At 39.3% G+C, this 20,657-nt stretch overlaps 2 protein-coding genes across 2 annotated transcripts; both read right to left on the bottom strand.

The window, feature by feature from the left end:
• Positions 1-12,319: 12,319 nt before the first annotated feature.
• arl8bb (ADP-ribosylation factor-like 8Bb) lies at positions 12,320-15,232 on the bottom strand. Its single transcript, XM_079578595.1, has 7 exons — positions 15,021-15,232; positions 14,279-14,359; positions 13,722-13,795; positions 13,545-13,638; positions 13,386-13,453; positions 13,210-13,280; positions 12,320-12,727 (listed from the first exon to the last, which is right to left on the bottom strand). Exons 1-7 carry the CDS (start codon positions 15,141-15,143, stop codon positions 12,678-12,680), a joined length of 561 nt encoding a protein of 186 aa, XP_079434721.1. The 5' UTR covers positions 15,144-15,232; the 3' UTR covers positions 12,320-12,677.
• Positions 15,233-15,841: 609 nt separating this feature from the next.
• On the bottom strand, positions 15,842-20,627 carry LOC306979577 (N-acylethanolamine-hydrolyzing acid amidase-like). The gene is made up of 11 exons (XM_079578587.1): positions 20,326-20,627; positions 19,261-19,425; positions 19,036-19,159; positions 18,854-18,944; positions 18,695-18,780; positions 17,826-17,998; positions 17,683-17,745; positions 16,750-16,816; positions 16,654-16,682; positions 16,341-16,410; positions 15,842-16,251 (listed from the first exon to the last, which is right to left on the bottom strand). The coding sequence occupies exons 1-11, from the start codon at positions 20,520-20,522 to the stop codon at positions 16,237-16,239; spliced, it is 1,080 nt and encodes a 359-aa protein (XP_079434713.1). The 5' UTR covers positions 20,523-20,627; the 3' UTR covers positions 15,842-16,236.
• Between the last annotated feature and the right edge of the window lie 30 nt (positions 20,628-20,657).

The raw sequence follows: 20,657 nt of genomic DNA, 5'->3' as shown, positions 1-20,657 counted from the left end.
CTCTACTTTAAATCAATTAGTGTTTGAGATAACATAATAACAAACACCCAAACCACCTGTGTGTATTTTTTACTTCAGGAGGGAAAAAGCAGACATGACTTGTAGAGGGTTCTACGAAGCATAACAAGAACAAAACAAGAAAATAAACATTTTGAAATACCACAATAATATAGCGATCATCAGCCACACACTATTGCCCATTGCAATAGGGTTGCAAGGGATTTGGGCGGCTTTATAAGCCTTGCCACGGCTGAAAAAAAATCTGTCCACGTCTTTTTGCTTGATGTTTTCAATGTAAAATGGGCTATTTTCTTATCACTATTTTGAATAACAAAATCTCAAACCCAAGGCTCTGAGAGCTGCTTTTTCAATAAGAGAGGTAGAAAGGGGCGGTTTCTCATCATTGCAGGTGCACATGGGCTCTGTTAACTAGTAAAACATATACTGTGCCGTCGCAAAGGTGATTTAGCCGATGACAGCATTTAGTCGCTGTTACCACAACTTTAGCTGGTGTTAGCATAACATCTATATATGGCTTACCTGCATAGTTCGTCTTTTAGATGTATTTACCCTGGCACCTCTGGGGTTAGTCAGGAAATAAAGTTGACATTTTACAAGGCTTGTAATCTGTGCTAAGTATGTAAATTGTAAATTGGTTTGGTAACACAGATTGTCAGACTTGTAAAATTGGCTGCTAAAATCATGGGGATGTCCACTCCTCCAACCAGCCTGCAGGACATGTTTGAGAATTCCACATTAACAAAGGCTCATAAAATCATAGCCGATCCGTCTCATGTGCTCAACTGTCAGTACGAGCTGCTGCAGTCTGGGAGGAGGTTTGGATTCCCCTCTGTACAACCAACCACTATACAAACTCCTATGTACCACACATCACATTCATTAACAAGAACAACATTACTGTTACTGAGTTAGGCCAGGCCATAGTGGGTGCGTTTTTTAAAATTTGTGTTATGTCCTTTTCGTAATGTGTTCATACATCTTTGTATTTCTATTTATGTTTAACGAACTGTCCAACAAGTAAAATTTCCCACTCGTGAGACAAAAGAATAATAATACATTTTTTCGGGCTCCCTAGGGTTCTGCCACAAATATGCTTTTAAAAAAATCATTTTTACACATGAAAGGCCAGATCTTGTGCCTGGCGCAAGAACAGTGCAAGCTCCAAAGTCGATGATTATCTTCCATGGGCGCAGTTTTGTGCTATGTGCCTGTGGAACTGGCGAGAGGGCGTTGCTTGTATGAAGAGAAGAGGTCGACTGAGGCGTGGTTTATTACAAGCAGCACTGAGCGGTGCTCTGATGGCAGCCAAACATTCATTTCCTCATTTATATCATGCTACCTTGTGTTCTTCCTTAAGCATTATAGGACCAAACTACAAACTTTATTAACCCCATTGTGAGCTCAACAATGTTCGTTTCGCGACAGAAAGCTATGTAGTCTACAGCAGGTCCTGCTGTGGTGCGGGTCGGCACTCACTCGGCTGTAATTACATTAACACGACCAAAACAAAAGCACATGTTCACCCCCACTCCTCCACAACCGCCCCCCCTTGCACCTTGCTGCGAGTCTGGTTGGATGAAAAAGGCGGTTCTACATAACACAAGTACACAAGTACATTTATCCAAATTCACTTTATGGTGGCTATATTCCGTCATAAGAGATGGCCAGTGCATGGTACTCTTTGTTTGAAAAATGTCCAGTCTGTACGCTTCTCCTGCATTGTACACCAATTGGTCTGCACTGTAACAGCATTGTGAGCACAATAGGACACCAACTTATTATTTACCCCAATGTTCCTCTAAGTGTCACTTTCACCGTTGCCTGGAACAATGGCTTAAAGTCAAAGCGAGCCGCAAATAGCAACTTGTCCTTATTTCCGAGACAACTACTGCCAGCAGCAAGGGAACAGCATTCTTTTAAAACAATAGCATTCCTGCTCTTAGACCCTTCAGTGATTTGCACACTCCACTGTTGTTCCATAGCCAACCTTCAATCAGAAACCTTTTAAAGTGGCATCAGTGTGAGTGTGAAGGACATGCTAACTGCAGAAAAGAATGCAACTCTTTCTTGAGTTCTGATTGCTATGCCCCATCTCCCTTCCTGTGTATCCAAGCACTTCTAGTCCTACAAACACTTGCTTAATTACACCAAAACACATACATGAGTGGGGTTGGGTGAACTGAGCCATACAAAACATGGCAGGTGGATGGTGGAGTGGAAAGTTGGCTTTGGAAAGGTTTCAACAACAACATGCAAAAGTGTAACTTGGAAACGGTTGCAGGCGTGTTGCTGAAGTGAAAAAGACATTCAATTAAAGACGCACAAAGAATGCTGTGGAAAACTTGAACATGTTGTGGGCAGGAAAGAGAAAGTCATGGTGAAATAACTGACCTGTCCCTTCCTCCAGTTCTGGGGTCTGCAGTTAGTGTTAGGGCAGATTCCAAAGAGGATCTGTGCATGGACTGTTGTATAGCAACCTGACACTAACCTCCAACGGTAGCAACTGTTTCCTGTCCTAGATTTGTGACTATGGGGTATTCGCCGTGTCTCACTGAAATAAATACATCACAGAAAACATGCTGAAGGTAGATAGTAACAGATTTTTCAAAATGTCTTGTCTGTAATCTTGTGTCTGATGCTTCTGAACTGTAACAGTATGCAAAATAAAAAACGAGATTCGAGCTGTACAAACTTTGTACAATGCAACAAACCGGGAAGTCGCTATTGCTTGGCCAATAGTCGATATTGTAAAATACCCAAACATCGACAAAATATCGGATCGGAATGCAATACTTTGTGCTGCAATACCAAGTATCGATACTGGCAATACTTTCAATACTTTCAATACTTGTGTTTGGAGGCATTTTTAGCCTGCACTCCTGTTGTTGTTTTTTATTTTTTCAGATTAAGAGTTACACAACACTTTGTTACATTTTGTGTTAATGCACTTTTTAATGTTAGTACTACAATGAATGTCACTGGCACTTGGTTTATAAACTGGACACATGACTTTTTACACATTTTGGGGTAAAGATATGACCTACTATATCGCAATACGTATACGTATGAGATCGTGAAAAAAGTGGAGCGTCCCAGCCCTTGTATATACCTCACCGGTGTTTATGGCTTTCTGTGTTTATAATCTTTGGTGTTTGTGTCTTGTAGTAAGGCCTACATTAATTTTACGCAAAAAATGTTAAAATAGTGCTTTCCAATCTTTTTTTTATGTCAATAACGTGGACAGGAAATCGTTGCTAAGCAGCACAAGCCAACTGGAAGTTAGCTAAAAACATCATGTGAACAGAGCTGTTTGAGGTGGTGGGCATCTTAGAATGAAATATGGCAGGTTTGACGACCTACTAACAATGATCAGGTTCAACATTTGAAAAAGAACAGCCCTCCATCTGAGATTATGCACATTATACAACAAAGCGTGGATCTCAACACTGATGCTCATATCTCACAAGTGCATCCCTTTTTTATGGTGCTTCAGATATTCTCCTTTATGTAAAAGATATATAGACAAAACAGCAGATGTAAAGAGAATCTGGAGAATAAAAAGACAGATCACAAAACTTCACAAATCACCTCTCATGAAAGGATGCAGCGACAGCTCGCTGCTCTGCTGATGTGGTCACTTCACAGATGAAATGGTCAGGAGTCTGTGGGAAGGTACAGATGAAGCTTGGCAGATGATCAGAAGGAGGTAAGGCCAAGGAAGCCAAGTGTTTTTGTGCCAAGGTCAGCTACCTGCGCTCATATCAAAGAGGGCCAGCTGCCACTGTCTGTGAGAACATCTGTCCCTCTCATTCGACCAGCAATCATCACAGGCATGCAAAAGGGAGTTATGACTTGCTGTAATATTTCAATACAGCCATCACAAAGCCTCAAAGAAGCGGTTATGATGCTACGGTTAGATTGTAGCTCAGATGCCAATTGCAAACTTGTTTTTGATTTTACAGCAAAAATAAGAAAAACCTTTGCCATCAGAGAAAAATAATGATAATCGCAGAAATGGTAACGGTAGAGTTGAGGACATTTTTTGCTTCTCACTCCTTTTTATCTGCACGATGGATTTATACAGATCTATGGGTTTACCTGGTATTGGTACCATCCACCTCTGTTCTTAAAAGCTACTCTCAACACCGTCTAATATGTTTATAGTCACAATTCTGTTTTCACTGACCTAACTGCTCTTTACTGTGTACACAAACAAATTCAATCTATGCAATCTCTATTGTAATTGTACAGAGCCATAAAAGTCAATGGGCGACTGGTCACTGACGGGCACGAAGTGCCCCCTTTTTTTTGGGCAGGGCGGCGAGGGCCGATAATCACCGCTTTGCGGCTATATTTAGATTGTTGTTGTTGTTTGCTGCTGTTTGATTTGTTCAGAGCAACTAATAATATGAAATAGCTCCAATGGCAAGTCACACCACTCAAATGGAAAAGCTGTTCTCAAATTATTTCCCGGCACCTTCAGTGGATGAGCATGTGTGACATTGTTCTATTACTGCATTTACTGCTCTACTCTCATTTTGGTGTTTGTGGTTTTGTGAAGCAAGGACCTAACAGAGAAGAGGACTCCTCTCAGCTCAAACCAAATGCAGTGGTCGAACAAAGAGCGCCAGATTCCACAGGACAAGTTATTAAAAGAGCCCTATTCATCATTTCACTGTGCTAATATCTGCATTGTCTGGACATTCAATACCGCATTATGTGTATAAATGTCTTGTATAAATAAAGCACAAATCAGGACAGTTCTTTGAGGCAACAGTGGTCGTTTATTTTATTTAGCCGAACACCAATCTGTTTACTAATTGGTTCAATATAAACAGTGAAGATTTCAGCATGTTTCATCTATGTAATGATTATCTTTAATAAAGTAATAGGCATTTAATAGACAATACCTCCCACCAACTGCATAGGACTGCAGTGGAACTGAGCAGCTCCTTCAGTGGAAGACTGAGACACCCTCAGTGCAAGTAGTGCTGCCGCAAGATCTTCATCCCCACTGCTGTCAGGCTGTACTCTACTGTAAAGTAACTCAATAACTTCAATGCAAAGCCACGTACAATAATCTCTGTACCAGTGTGACTTTATTAATAACTATGACTGTAAACTTTGCACTAAGTTGACTTTTTGACTTTTTTTTTTCATTTGAATTTTTTAATATCATATAATTCTGTTCTATTTTTTGTAACTTTATATTCTTTGCCCCACCCCCATTAACTGTTACGTTTGTCCTGTTCTTCTTTGATGCACATTTTCCTGACTATTTACACCCCCTGAGTGTTCTTTAGAGCTGATGTAACCAGTGAATTTCTCCATTGTGTGGCTAAACCGAATTCGCTAGGACCAAACCCGTCACACCTTGGAAGCTAAGCAGGGAAGGGCCTGGCTGGTACTTGGATGGGAGACTGTTTGGGAAGGAGGGAGCGGTTGGTGGTGATCGGAGGAGCCGATGGAGTGAATGAATAATGCAATGTAAAGCGCCTTTGAGTGTCCAGAAGCGCCATATAAAACCAATGCATTATTATTACCAATAAAGTTCTCTTATCTTATTTAGATGTGTTTTTTTGTCCGGTGTACCCCTTCGGCATACCCTTGACAGATCATAATAATAATTAACAACTTTTCTGTTGAAAGTAATATTAAAATACAGCTTTAGATGTATATTCCCTCTCACACACCCCCCGTTAAGATCCAGGCATTAACTGACCAATAGCTTTGCAGGTTCATATCTTTGAATAGTGGGAGGAGTGCAAAGTCCTCAGAAAGAACATACAAAATCTGCTGCTAGATCGAACCCTTAACCACATACATATACGGTACATAAAAACGAAGGCAGACACAAAACAAACTGTCCAGGGGTCTACAGCATTAGTATTCAGAGCACATACAAATCCACTCCCTTCTTCAGAGAATTACACTGCCTACATCAACCTTTCATTAAATATACATCAATCCAACACGCATTAATAAAGTGGACTACAGTGAATCTGCCTTAAAACGCAGACTGATAAATACTCAATCTATATGTAAATATGAGCTACTCTGGAAAAACTCCTAGCGGTGGAAAATGCATTAGGTGGCCTATTTGATCAGTGCCCAAGGAGCTGAAGTGGTGATTTTTAATGCACTGAGGAGAACCTATCAGGACAGTGGATAACAACCTACTGGGAATAAAAGCATTCCACAGCTTTTCTACCATCAGCAAAAGAAAGTTGAGGTTGACAAAACACGCACAAATACGCACACACATAGAAATGCCTTTTTGTGAATAAGACAATGTACGGTGAGTGATTTCTAAGCATTTTTAGGCAAGAGATTGTTTGTCAAAGCTATCTTTACGTAATACATTTCCAAAACTACGTATTTAGATTCAGTAGAACCTATTTTTGTTTGCCTTATCACGCCATTTGGGACTTTGAAAGCCTTCATGAGCAAACACCAAACTAAGCCGTGAATTCGCAACCCAAGAGTGATAATTCCCATGGCCCCAGAGTGTGTTTTAATTCAAGAATCTGGATTAATATCAAGTGAAGTTACTAAATGACATATTTTGACAGCAATTAACATTCTAAGTTTGCAGCAATTGCGGATAGACCCATATGTGTCTTTTACAGAGTGTTAGCCAATGAAGTGTGCCTACATGTGCCATGCTGTTAATAAACTAGGTGCCATTCCACACAACAGTCTGTCAGGGTCCTTAACAAGTGCCTAAATGAAGTGTTTGCACTTGTAAGGGACTATAATCCCTCACAACTGGTTCCACTCTCATATACGAGGGACTGAACGAGAGTCTTTAACTGAGTAATCCCCAAAGCATTGTCATTTACTTATTTCTTTAGTAGTATGCTGGGGGGAAAACACTTGATGTTTCGTATGGCCTGGTCTTGACCAATTGCAAATGATAGATGCAAAAACAAACCACCTACAGCAATATCAAAATGCTCAGTAGAATTGGGACCTATGGACCAACAAAGTGCAATGGTATTGATTTACAGGGGTTGCTAAGTGGTTAACAAGTGGCATAAATATTTTATGTTTATGGTTTTAGCGGGAAAATTGAGTGGTAACAAAAATGCACCTCTTGCACCAAATGATTTGCAGTGGTTACAGCAAAAAAGGAAATCAGTCTTTCAGCGTTCAAACGTTTCTCCTTTTTTCCTTTTTTACCTGTCTATGTCAAGACAAACAAGACAAAATCTTCCAGTTCCATCAGTGTAAAAATCTGTATCCATGTGAATGAAAGGGAGTAGCCTTCCTTTAAACTTCACACTATTTACCTTTGGATTTAGGTCATTAACTGGGCAGAGAACTGAGTGAATCATGTCTAGAGCACTAAGTACTACATCATTTAACAGATGTTCTTGTAATTAATATTAACTTCATCAATAACCCCATTCAGCAGGCACTAGTCCATCCCCAGGCTGGATTAGACCCGTGGTTAATGGGGCCTACATAGATTATATTCCCCAGGTATAAACTAATGATTACATTCATATAATTCAAAATTATGGGCATATATCCAACCGTGTTACGTTGCTTTGCGGTGCAATAAATAGCCTGCTATATATCTTAATCAAAGAACAAAAAACATCTATCGCTAAAACCCTTTTCCTGATCTATCTTATACATCTCAACTACTTAAGAGTCAAAATGAACTGACAGATTATGACTCTGCGGACATACACCTACTTATAGCATTGTGATTGGCTTGGATATCCATGGTCAATACACCAGAATTCCCCCACTGGCCAAGGGCAAACTATTCCCAGATTTAATCTGAACGAGGGTTAACGTGGCCCTTTGGAGCGCACACACACACGTACACACACCACACACTTAACTCATGAACCATGGAATCTATCAAATCAATCCAGATCTGTCCACAGCTCCTAACTTGTGCCTGGCATACTCTGAATGCCAGCAGCTGTTCTCATATTAGCTTCATTAAAGGTGTCAGGACAATGGGGCACCTGGAACCTTTATTGCCCCGAGTCTGGACGGCAGACTTGTGCACTTGTGCTCTTGTCCTCAACTTCCCTTTGACTTTTTTTTTAAAGGCACAATAAGATCCCTTTATCAGTCAATTTGCTTCTGTGCGGGCCTAAAACATACCACTTAAATATATGCTTTAAAGGACAAGCAACATAATAGTCAAAAATAAGACTAATGGCTTTAAATTCTGGAGTGTGTGGAGTGAAGTTGCACTGATTTCTTTTACAACAAGATTTAGGACAGAACTCAGAGCAGACAATTTAAAGCTCTCTGCCACCATCTGCTGGCAACGAAAAATATGTACCACTAGACCTAACACTAACCTACATTAAAGGGGCTGGAAGCAAGTTCGCCATTTTATACTCACTACTGCCACCTCAGGCCATATGTGTAACTGCACCTTCTATATTAAGCTCGTGCATGACGGCAATTCGGGCCGAAGTGACACTTTTTTGAGTAACCGTACAGGATTTTTGAGGCAGTTGTGGTGAACAGGTCTGAGCTCATTCTACACATTAGGACATGGCTGGAAAATGTAGGGGGAGGAAAATACTTAATTTTAACATTTTTAAACTCCTTATAGTCCCTTTAACCCCCACCTGAACCTAGTACATTTTCTCCAGTTTGGCTTTACTCAAATCTTAAAGCTTCTTGGGGGGGGGGGGGGGGGGGGGGGGGGGAGCATTAATATAGCAATACTTTGGCTATATTAAAGGATGAACACGTAAAAAAAAAATGTGACAAGAGAACGTGACCAAAAAGCCGACAAAGAAGCAATAAAAGGGCGACAAAAACGCGCCAGAAAAGCAACAATAATGCAAAAGAAATGTGATGAAAATGCAACGACAAAAAGGTCTTGGTTGTGTTTTTGTTGTTTTTTTTTACTATAAGCTTGATAATAAAAAAAGAAATAACATTAAAAAAAAAAAAAGTCAGGGTAAAGGATCCGGGAAATATTTTGGCGGATCCGGCAAAAAATGTATCTGATATAATGATGTCTAATGAGAGTGTTCCGGCAAATGTTTTGGCCTGTTCCCCCAATCCATCACATCAGACAAAAAGTACTAATTTACAAATTAAGCACTGTCCTTAACCATTTGGGGCCGATCAACCCCCCCGTTCGTTTTAGTAGCCCTCTGCCTCCACCTACTGGCGCGAAAGTACTGCAAGATGAAATTGAATCTGGAGATAATTGGCTTTATGTGCTTAGTGGTTCACACAAGGTACTACAACTACTACAACTAAATTTAGGAGTTGCTTTAAGATTGTATACAAGACAATTTTTGAGCTTTAACCACTGGACCTGGCAGCCTTAAAGGAACAGGCCACGGTTTTTCCACACTGAGATTATGTTCTTACCTGAGCTTAGACGAGTTGATGCATACCTGTCTGGTCCTTGTGCATGCGCTCAGTCACGGAAAAAGACCAAAGATGTTGTTAGCCACGGGAACGCACACAGATCAGACAGGTACGTATCAACTCGTCTAAGCTCCGGTAAGAACATAATCTCAGTATGGAAAAACGGTGGCCTGTTCCTTTAAAGGAATAGGCCACTTTTTTTTCTGAGATATGTTCTTACCTGAGCAAGACGAGTTCATACGTACCTGTCTGGTCTGTGTGCGTGTGCTGAATCACGCAAAAAGACCAAAGATGACGTTAGCATCTAGACTCTCCTCCTCTCTTCTATGGGGCCAAACGGGGGTGAAGTTAGAACCGACCAAGCTTTTCCCTATTTAAACACGGTTACGTGAGTAGTTACATGAAGATATTACTGCTCGGACTTCGAAGTGCTCCTAAGGCGTAATTATGTCTTACAATATAGTTCACTTTTTTTTTTATCCGCTTAGAAAATCGACATGTTTAATTTTCTGTAACTATACTTGGCTCAAACTATTCAAGACCAGACAGGTATGCATCAACTTGTCTTAGTTCAGGTAAGAACATATCTCAGTATGGAAAAACGGTGGCCTGTTCCTTTAAGTGTAGTGCTCATCTGCATTTTAAACACAGAACATTTATGTGAAATGTTTTTTTTTCTTTTCATTGTGAATAAATCCACAGTGTTTCCAATAAAGCCAATATTTCCTTTGAGCATGTCTGGGAGCACAAATAGGGAATGTTCGTAAAGTATTTCCCCACCCAAAAAATCATACATAGCCAACCTTTAAAATCAGTAATGAAAGCTTTATCTGCAATCACAGGAAAAATAATACACGACATGAAAAAGACCATTTGTAGGAATAAAAATGCCAACATTTTATTTACACTGGCTGCAACTGGATGTGAACAGATTCAGCACATGCAGATACAAATTGCAAATAGGCTATCATAATATTATTGATACACAGGTAACAAAGCTCTCCCCATTTACCCACATAGTCAACCGGTTTAACAGCCCCTCACTGCTACTGTGGTCCCAACAGTGGATATCTAGGGTAACAACACTCAAAAGCGAGCAGACAGATCACGTGTCAGGTACCAGAGGATGCATGAAGACGGATTCTGACATTTTGAAGATAGACGAGTGAAATTCATCCACAGATAAAAAGATAGAAAACAAAAGAAATAATAATAAATCATGAAAAATCATACTTTTAAATTATTAGACACTGGCCAAGCAATGGATGGATTAAGGAAAAACATGATTAACAACATTTCCATTCATTTCATTACAATGGGAATCAATAAGTATGTATGGAGGTTAACAGTACTTTGCATTTGAACTTTAGGATAGAGTAATTCATAATGCTAGATGGGGGTAAAGGAAATATATTTGAATGGGGTGAGCCGTTTCCCGCCAACAATTTGGATCGAAGAATTTTTGGTCAAAAAAATCCATCTCTACACAACCAAAGCTGTTGATCCTCATCTCGACAACCTTGAGACATGAAATGGGAGAAAGTAAATAAAGGCTAATGTGTGGTACAAAAACATGTGTGGTTCTCTCATTTTCAGTTTGTTGTCATAAGAAAGTTAAAAAGTAATAGAAAAGTTCTCTGGTGATGCCAAAATGCCATATTCAGATAGTAAAACGAAGGGCCAGAATAAATATTAATTCAAGTGTGTGATATGTTTGTTTTACATCATCTCTATCTAGCTTTTAATTCCACACATGATTTAAGTATCATTTACCTTGAAAGTAATGAGATAAGTTAGAGTTAAGATGCAATTGGCACATCGCACTCACACAGAAGCATGTGAGTCATTGAGACAGTGTGAATCGGATCACACCCAATTTTTTATTTATATATAAAGGATTGTCAGTTGATTTTAGTTCTTAGGGGATTAGGGAAAGAGGCACATAGCACACCCGAACGTTTCCAGGAAAAAAATTATAATGACAGAAAACTGAGAAATCAAACTTAGGGCATTTAGTATACCAAGAACAAACAGCCTGTGAAGAAGGTTCTCTTTAAACAAATCCAGTGGGCATTTTATTGTTTTATATACAAGTACTTTCTCACCAAGACATGATCATGTGTTAACTTAATATTGGATTGTCAAGTGGTATTACTGTGTCTAATCAGAGGATTCCTCCAGTCAGTTTATGGACAGTGAGTTCACCTGTTTAGCCAAAGGCACTTAATGCTCCCCTTTCATTCTAAATCTTTACATACCATTTACAGTTTACAGTTATTTAAACCTTGACCACATGTAAACCTTAATCGTCACTTAATAAAATACGTACTCTTTTAATCCAGCACAAAAACAAAAGCTACATTTCAGCCATCACAATCAACCCTTCTAATTGCGCAAAAAGTGATATCAACAATGAACAAACACCATACCAGACACCTAATGTTTTCTGGCAGAAATGTTTGTTAATATCAATAGATTCCCTCAGTCCATGTGTAAGTGACATACAGAAAGTGCAGGGTGCACCAGTCCAGATTTTAGTCTATGAAAACACTCAGATATTCACGACTATATTATCTAGAGATGTACATAAAGCAGCAGCTAGTCAAAGTTAAATCAGCCCAGCAAAGTTGTTCAATTGAGCATGTATAACATTTTCTTTTATTGACCGGGATGGTTGGCAGGAGCCCAATTAATTGTTTCCATTGCTTGCAATTATTATAAGATGAATCCACAACTATGTTTGTTTATGAGCAAGCTCCAATACAGTGGCACAACAGATTTCCACATAAACCATCTCATCAAAGGGGTGTGTCATTAAACAGAGTTGCAGCGAAGTTTTAAACAGATGTGAAGTTAACTGGGGGACTTGGCTAGCGGACTGCTAATCCTTCATTGTGGTTGATGCAAAAATTGATGTAGTCAGTTTTAGACTGAACTACGTCACACATTCTGTAGGTCATGTAACCATCAACAAACACCGTGCAGAGGAGCAGGTTTCACCTGTAAACTATTCCCTAAATAAAACCAAAGTGTTAAATGCTCACAGGAAATGACTGTGTCGAATAGCAACATGTGATAAGGCATGATGGGTATGAACAATCAAGCTTAATACAGAGACTTGATAGGTGCTGTTCAGCGCTGTAAGAATTGTGGGCGGAGCATGTGATGACAGTAGTGAGTGGACACGTGGGTTACTTGACAAAGGCAGTGGCTGTCGAGGACCCATGGCCATAAGGGGCTGAGTAGAACTGCGATTGGAGACAGTGGACAGCGACCAGGAGACATCACTTTCAGCTCCGCCGGGACTTCGAATGCTGGATGAGCCACTGTAATGTAATATCTACAAAGCAATGGACAAATTGTTTGCCTTCATTTATTAATTTATCAAAAATAAATGTAATTAAACCAAATTAAAACTTAAATCATATTAGCGGATATTGATAATACTTTATTTCCCACATACTGAGGTTATGAGTAAGGGACAGGGGCATTGGTATCAAGTCTGGAGTGTAAATAAATACTAAATATCTATTGCCCCACCCCTCTATCCCCGCAGGACTAAATATGAAGAAAAGAAAAACTATATGAAAACCTCAAACACAGAGTTTTTATCATGCTCGAGTTGTTTGAACTTTATAAAAAACTTGTAACCACATTATCAAAATTACATAACTTCTAACCTGATTTGCTTAATAGTAAGATTGTGCATTTTATATTTTAATGAAATAAACACAGCAGCTTGTGATAAGCAGCGAGTGATATTTACAACATACAGTATGTAATAACTGAAAAATTAGTTTAAATATAGATTTGTTATTTTACCTATGTTGTCTTTCTCTTTGCAGGAAACAGAGTAGCAGCAGATCTCTCGGTCTTGAATGGCAGATAAGTTCCTAAAGATTACCAAAAAAAGAATTTTGTTCAGTTTAGTAGTTGAAATGGAAACCATACGTTTCCATACCAAATTTTCGGACAATTATACTAAAATTATGACTTACATTTTTTCAATCAGCTGCTTCTCATCAAGAGCATTAGGCAAGTCGCGTTTGTTGCCAAGAACTAAGACCTGGAACATAAGGGTTGATTGGCATATCATTAATGTTCACAGTGACCTCCACACCATGAGAAATTAACAAAAAGTATAAGGATGTACTTACAGGAATTCCCTGTAATTGTGGTTTATCTAAAAGGTTGTGCAGTTCATTTCTAGAAGCTTCTATCTTCTCTCGGTCTGCTGCATCTACTATGTAACTGATGATAATACGCAATGTGTTACATTGTACACCAACAAATGTACGGTAATCCTTTTTGATCGACAATAGGATGAGACTTACACAATAGCATTGACTCCCCGACAGTAGCGCTCCCACATGCTTCTGAAGCGAGGCTGTCCACCTATGTCCCAAATCTAGTGCAAAAAACCAGAAAGACAGCTTTGAACCTGAGTGCGTGGATGCGAAGTGCATAGAGTTGAAGAGTAGACTATTTTATAGTATTTCCTCACACAAGAAACACTCAGGAGATTGAGATGCATTGAAACTTTACACACCTGTCTTTATGTATTGGTTTATTGGTTTATTCGGTCGGGACAGTGCACGTTAATAAACATACATGGGTCTCATGCATGTAAACACACCACACTGGATTGTAGCCTTGGGCTTATTTCTATCCGTTGTCCCCCATGTGCACTCTCAAACACACTTTAATTAATCTTGACCTATTGTACATGTTTTTAGTACTGTTTTGATACTGTAAACAAAAAAAAAGTTGCTGTATATTACGGTAAAGGCTGCAAACTATAGTAGGCTATAAGACAACCCTGGCTATAATGTTACAGAACCTGTTTATCCTTGTTTTAGTGGTTTTCAGAAATGTCTTTATTGTGATCTACCTTTATTGTCACGTTGCCTTTGGTGACCTTCCTCATATTGAAGCCAACTGTAGGTATCATGTCTTCACTGAACTGGCCCGACTGTGAAACACAAGTGAAAGTTATTTCTTTTTAACATGGTTGACATCAATTATCTGTACATGATGCCAAGAAGCAAGAGTCCGCCTAGCTAACAAGTCATTTTGATCTAGCATTTCCTATGTTTAATACAAGAAATAATGTATTTATTAACATTGTTAACATCAATGATTCTCAGTAAAACACACCAAACTGCTGATATGGTCTGTCGAGACTGTTTTTGGTTTGTTGTCACTAGTCAAACTGATGGGCACACTTGTGACTTTATTGCTCTATTTTGTAACAATGTACAAGTAGAGTTAATACACACTGGTCAGGCTTATGTGATTCGATGGCTCAGTCAGGTGTCACACAGAAAGTGTGTTGTTGTTGTCACCATATCCTTGATGTTGACATAAGGGCTGCTGCTCTGAGCTCATAGCTCTGACTGTTCACATGACTGCATTCACAAGTCAGCGCACAGTCATACGTACAACTTCGTCATTCTCCTTTGAAAACAGGTTGCTTCCCAAAGAAGAGTCTTTTAAGAGCCATACCATACATTGAGATTAAACTGCACTGCTGCACTTTATGAACCATAACTCTATACACTATCAACTTGGTTTACATACAGTAAATTCTTCGTTATAATCCAGGTGAGCCAGGGCCCCAGCTAGCTACTTACAGCAATTACGTTGACAAACGTCGTCTTCCCAGAGTACTGAAGGCCCACTAGTGTTAGCTCCATCTCTTCTTTCCAAAAGAGAGAGCGGAACCAGTCCAAAAGCCTGTTTATGAGGGCCAGCATCTTGGATGACAGTAGTGTTGCGGCTGTCTGGATGGGAGCAGGCTAGCACACTATACAGGAAGTGCGAGTGCCTTGTCATGTCATGTGACCGCACGCGCCCGCCTCCAGGACAAGCGCTGTCGAGCGCGCGCGCACGGGCTCTCGTGTAGTCTATGGCTGCACGTCATACAATTAGAATATCATGTTATTCAGATAAAACTGTGAAACTAATATATGATAGACTCATTGCGAAGTGATATATTTTGCCTTTATTTGCTATCATTTTGATTATTATTATGGCTCACAGCTTGTAAAAAATACTCATATTAAAAATCTCAGAAAATTTGAATATTTTAAAAATGACTGTAAGCCATAACCATCAAAATTATAACAAAGGCTTGACACATGTCACTTTGCATGTAATGAGTCTATATTTGTCATCATATATTAGTTTCACATTTAAATTGAATAAACGAAGTTAATGCACTTTTTCATGATATGCTAATTGTATGACGAGCGCCTGAACTTCAGTGGGCTCACTGTGCCTTTCAACGAACCGGCAACAAACCATGCTTTCTTTTACTTTAAATAGTCTGCATTTTGTCAGAGCTGACATTTCACGGAGGCCTTTAAAAATATAGTAGGCTATGTGATTCATTTCACGACCACAAAGTAACAGCTTTTTTCAATAAAAAATGTAGACGTTTAAAGACAGACTGTAAAGGCTATACATTTTTATTACAAAACTTCAAGTTAAAATCATGATCAAAAGGATTGATTACAGTCGATGTGAGTTTAAGCCCTGCTCTTAATTATAAATTGTTTAAATGGATGAAAATGAAGGGAATATTAATTAAGGCTACGTTTTTGTGTCCAACAATAATATTTTTCATTTCAGTTTTCATTTCAGGTTCAGTTACTTTGGATTAAAGAACCTGCAAAAAGGCTACAAGTAGGTATCTGCACACATGAAAACAATTAAATTTATATACTTAAAAAAACATATTTACAAGAACAATTATAAGCCTCTTGTGCAATGCCTTATTAAGCCGTAAAATATGTTCAAATCCTGCTGGTGTGGTGAGATCACAGGAGCGTTACATGTTGGCCTTTCTTATGGCTGGCAGCCCTGGATGAACAATAAAATAAAACAATTTAGAAAATTGGATTAATGAAAGAGCTGAGGTAAGAGTGGTGCTAAAATAACACATATATTACCTGCACTCTGATCAATGTGTTATATTTATCTGGAGCTGCTGCACTCATAGTGGTTGTATACACAGTTATCCTAGAAAATAATTGCATATTAAGTTATAAAAACATCCAAATATTAAATATTGTAACATGCACATGTAACATGAGCCATTAACCATGTTTTCAGTTGGTTGTTTAGCTAAAGAATGCGGTTAGACAATGGCGGATTGACAGACATAAATGCTGTGTAGCAATGGGAACTGAAAGCATGCAAAGCAACTGTCATGTGAGCCACGGCAACTAAAAACTGAAGGGTGCAACCCAAGAGAAAACTTACCCATTGCACACAGGGTACAGTGACAACACCTGTAAACCAAATAATGTTACAATCTGTCATTTGCACATGTATTTGCACTTTATTTCACTTATTTACCTTATAAAGTGTCTCCATGTTGATGTGCTCTTGTCCTGTTGCATTGAGGGCTTTATTGGCCACTTCCCTAAAACAATCAATGATTAAAAAAATTATGCACTATTGTATTGAAATGTGGATTGCTACACCAAACTTTGTTCTCTCTATTTACGAGCTCTCTGCAGGGTGGCTGTTAGTTTATTCCATATCATCAGCCTCTTCGCATAATTATGTATTTTTTTTGTTATGTATTTTAAATGGAAGCAAACAAACAAAAATCAAAAGAGTGATCCTTGTAGAGATACAGTATGCCACATTCATTTGGTCCTATGGAAAATAACTGGGGAACTTGGGTCAAAATTATCTTGCCGACTTCCACATCTGACTGCGGAAATCAGCTGATTTGTTAATTTATGCTGTTTTGTTAAACCCTGCTACTTTCCTGAGTTTGGTGTGAGCTATTGTTGTCCTCTGAGAAACATAATCTACCTAGCCTTCTGGTTGGTTAAGAGCATGGAAACTAAACTTCCAGCAGTCAATAGAGAGTAAATTGAAACTGTTTGGCCCGCAAAAAATCTTAGATAATTATGGAGAAGGCTGACGAACGACAACATTTCAGTTGTCTTATTTATTTGATTATGTTAATACTATATAATGTACACTGTACATGACAAATACATAAATGTTAACACAATAATAAAGTTGCACCCCACATAAAGCAGCTTTATATTCATCGGGCTGGGTTGTTAAATGTCTATTTTTGAAAACTTGTATGGAAAACACTTGGCACAAACATACCATAATGGTTGCAGTTGTGTGACACTCTCAAATCCCTGTTAATAATACCGTAATAACACCATTTCATGACTGAATGAATTAGTACATGATGCTCGTCTTTCAGGGATGTCATCACATACATTTTCCAAGGCTTGAACATTTTTTTAAATAACTCACCTCCGATGATCATGTTTTGGAGGAGGCTGCCAATGGTCAAAATTTGTTTCCACCCTGTACCATCTGCAAAATAAAAGGACTGATTATGATTATTCCCTATTCCCACCACATTATAATATGCAGTATTCTAAAGTACACGCTACCCTCCATTGATGGGCTCAAGCGGCCATAAGTCTGCAGGGCCAGTGCGATCTCTGGTGATGACCACACCTTCACCTGCCCGCACCCCGCCCACGATGTAATACACCCCCGTAATGATTGGCACTTTAGAGAGCCGGACCACAGCATCCAGAAAGTCTTCCGCATTCTCCAAAGTCTGCATGGAGAAAAACAACAAACCTTTCCATCACCTCATACAGTATATGTATCTACAGCTATGGTATAGTGGCCATTATTGGTTTGATAAAATACATGGGGATGTCCAAAAGCACAATTGCGCATGGCTTCTTATACCAATTCGTCTCTTTTACACATTTCATTTTATTTTCATTTATTTTTAAATATTTTTTTCTGTAACTGTCAACAGCATTAGTAAAAATAAATAAGTAAAGCAATGTAGGCAATGGCTGTACATAAAAAAGCCCACACACTTTCACTTCGCTATATTGGTGACAGAAGAGACTTTGAACTTTTAAGTTAATTATTCCAGTGAATCGGAAACGTGTTTTATTACTATACTTACTGTATCATCACTGTAACAATATAGGCCTCAAACTTAAGCTTTTCAGAATTGATCAATTCTCAGCTGAATGCATCTATAGGACAGTCCGAGTAAGTAAAATTACATACGTGTTCTGAAGGGAATTGTCACACTGTATTGTTTCACCGATTCATATTTTAGTCGTCTCTTTATTTTCAATTTTCAAGTGTTGCAATGTGAAAAGAATCTGGATTATAAAACATAAATTGTGATCTAATCACAATTGCAGTACTTGTCAGAAATTCGGAGCGGATAGTTTCCCCAAATTGTGAGTATTTTGAAAGCTAGTTCACTAAATTCTGTCAGACTCACCTCCCTCACCAACCAGCTGACTGGAGACCTCCGAAACAGGAACGCCGACACCCAGTTTTTCCACCAGTTCCACCAGTGTTCACTGCCTGACATTTCAAACCACAGCTAAAGTTAAAGCTTTCATCTCTCTGGTAACACAGTCAGCAGTATGTTTCCTACCTCGCTGGTCACCTGATACAGTAAACTTATTTGGGCTTTGACCGGTCCATAGGCCAACGTAGCCAGCAAACGAGGTTCCTTGGTATGCAATCTAAATCGAGTTGAAATAACAGAGAAAAACAGTGGTATTTGTGGGCAGCTTTCATTAGCAAATAACATTATACATAGTGGCAACACAATACCTTCCCATTCTTGAGGAAGTTGACATTAATGGTTAGATTTCGGAGCACAGGGTGAGGATAGTCAAGATTCCTACCATGGTATACATTCCCATTTTGGTCCTGAGTTACAATGCTTGTGCAAAATCTAAAAAAAACATATACGTGAAAAACAACAACAAAAACACCTGCACTTCAGTTTTGAATACAAAAATATAATATATGGGCATAATTAATGAATAAACATACGCAGTCACTTCATAGGCAAAGTTGAGGATTATTGCATCTGAGAGGCTTCCTCCAACATGTTCAGCAAGGCCCCGGATCTCCCCTGCGTAAGGCTGAGGAATATACTTCTCCAACGCCAGCACCACAGGTTTAACAGCCTGGTGAACCCACTTGGGAACTGTAGAGCTGAAAACACCATAGACACACAAAAATAACTGTGATTATTTTCATGCAAAAGGTTTCTGTATAAACAGAATCAATCTTGCCCAATGTTTTATTTAGGCTCCTCTACACTGGAGGCCTATAATTTTATAGTTAAACAATTTTGTGGCCTGATTTTTATAATATTTGTAGTAATTAAATATGTACCATAAAATATCCTGCCAACTATCAGTGTATATAGGGAATATAATATGATCTACCATAAATTAGGCTATTTAAGCCATACCACCTTTGCTTTGCCCGATCCCGTCAGATCTCGGAAGCTAAGCAGGGAAGGGCCTGGTTGGTACTTGGGTGGGAGACCGACCGTTTGGGAAAACCAGGAAGTCTGGGGTCGAGTTAGTTAATTGAGTGAGTGGCCAATGGCACAGACTGGTTGCCTCGCTTCTTCCTCAGGGCAGTTGTGGCTACAACAGTAGCTTACCATCGCCAAGTATGGTGTGAATGAATAATGACTACAGTGTAGCGCTTTGAGAAACTTGGTAATACAAGCTTGTAAAGCGCAATACAACTGTAAGCCATTATTTATTATTATTATCAAATCCAGTCCATGGCCTTTATGGGCTACCACTGATGTAAATCACCCGCGGCCACGTTGTATTAGAGTAGCAATAACCTATAGGTTCCTCATAAGGAATAAATAACATAATAATAATAATAGGTTCCTCAAAAAGTTTATGGTGGTCTATGGTGGTGATAAGCAAAACAAGCCACAGCAACAACAAAGAAGTCCACAAACATACAATAAACTTCCACTCTGCAGAGAGACTGCTTCGTTATTTTACATCAAAAGTTATGTGAAATAAAGACATTCACATAAACCAGCCACTAATCCATTCTCCAAATAAACACTTGACGACTTACTCAATAACCTGTGCAGAGGCGTTTTTAAGATACGCCGGGTCAAAGTACTGGCTCAGCGGCTTCCAGCGCACCTCGGGGTCCTGGTCCAGGCTGATGTTGATGGTGGGTGGGTTGAACTCCCCGAGCCTCAGCCCGACGCAGCAGCAGAAGAGCGCGCTCTGGAGCAGCAGCCAGGTCCGCATGTGCCGTAGCTGCATGGCCACAGCAACGCGAAACTTTCCAGAGCTATGCGCCAGTTGGCTCGGGACACTTCCTCACCTCCTCAGCTGCCTCTGCGCAATGCTCGACGCGGTGCTCGAGCCCAAAGAAAAGCGAGTTTGTTCCGCTTTTCA

This window comes from Gobius niger (genome assembly GCF_951799975.1).
Source record: "Gobius niger genome assembly, chromosome: 20".
NCBI classification, from domain to species: Eukaryota; Metazoa; Chordata; class Actinopteri; order Gobiiformes; family Gobiidae; genus Gobius; species Gobius niger.
Note: the sequence above shows the minus strand (reverse complement) of the source record. Positions and strands in the feature narration are given on the sequence as shown.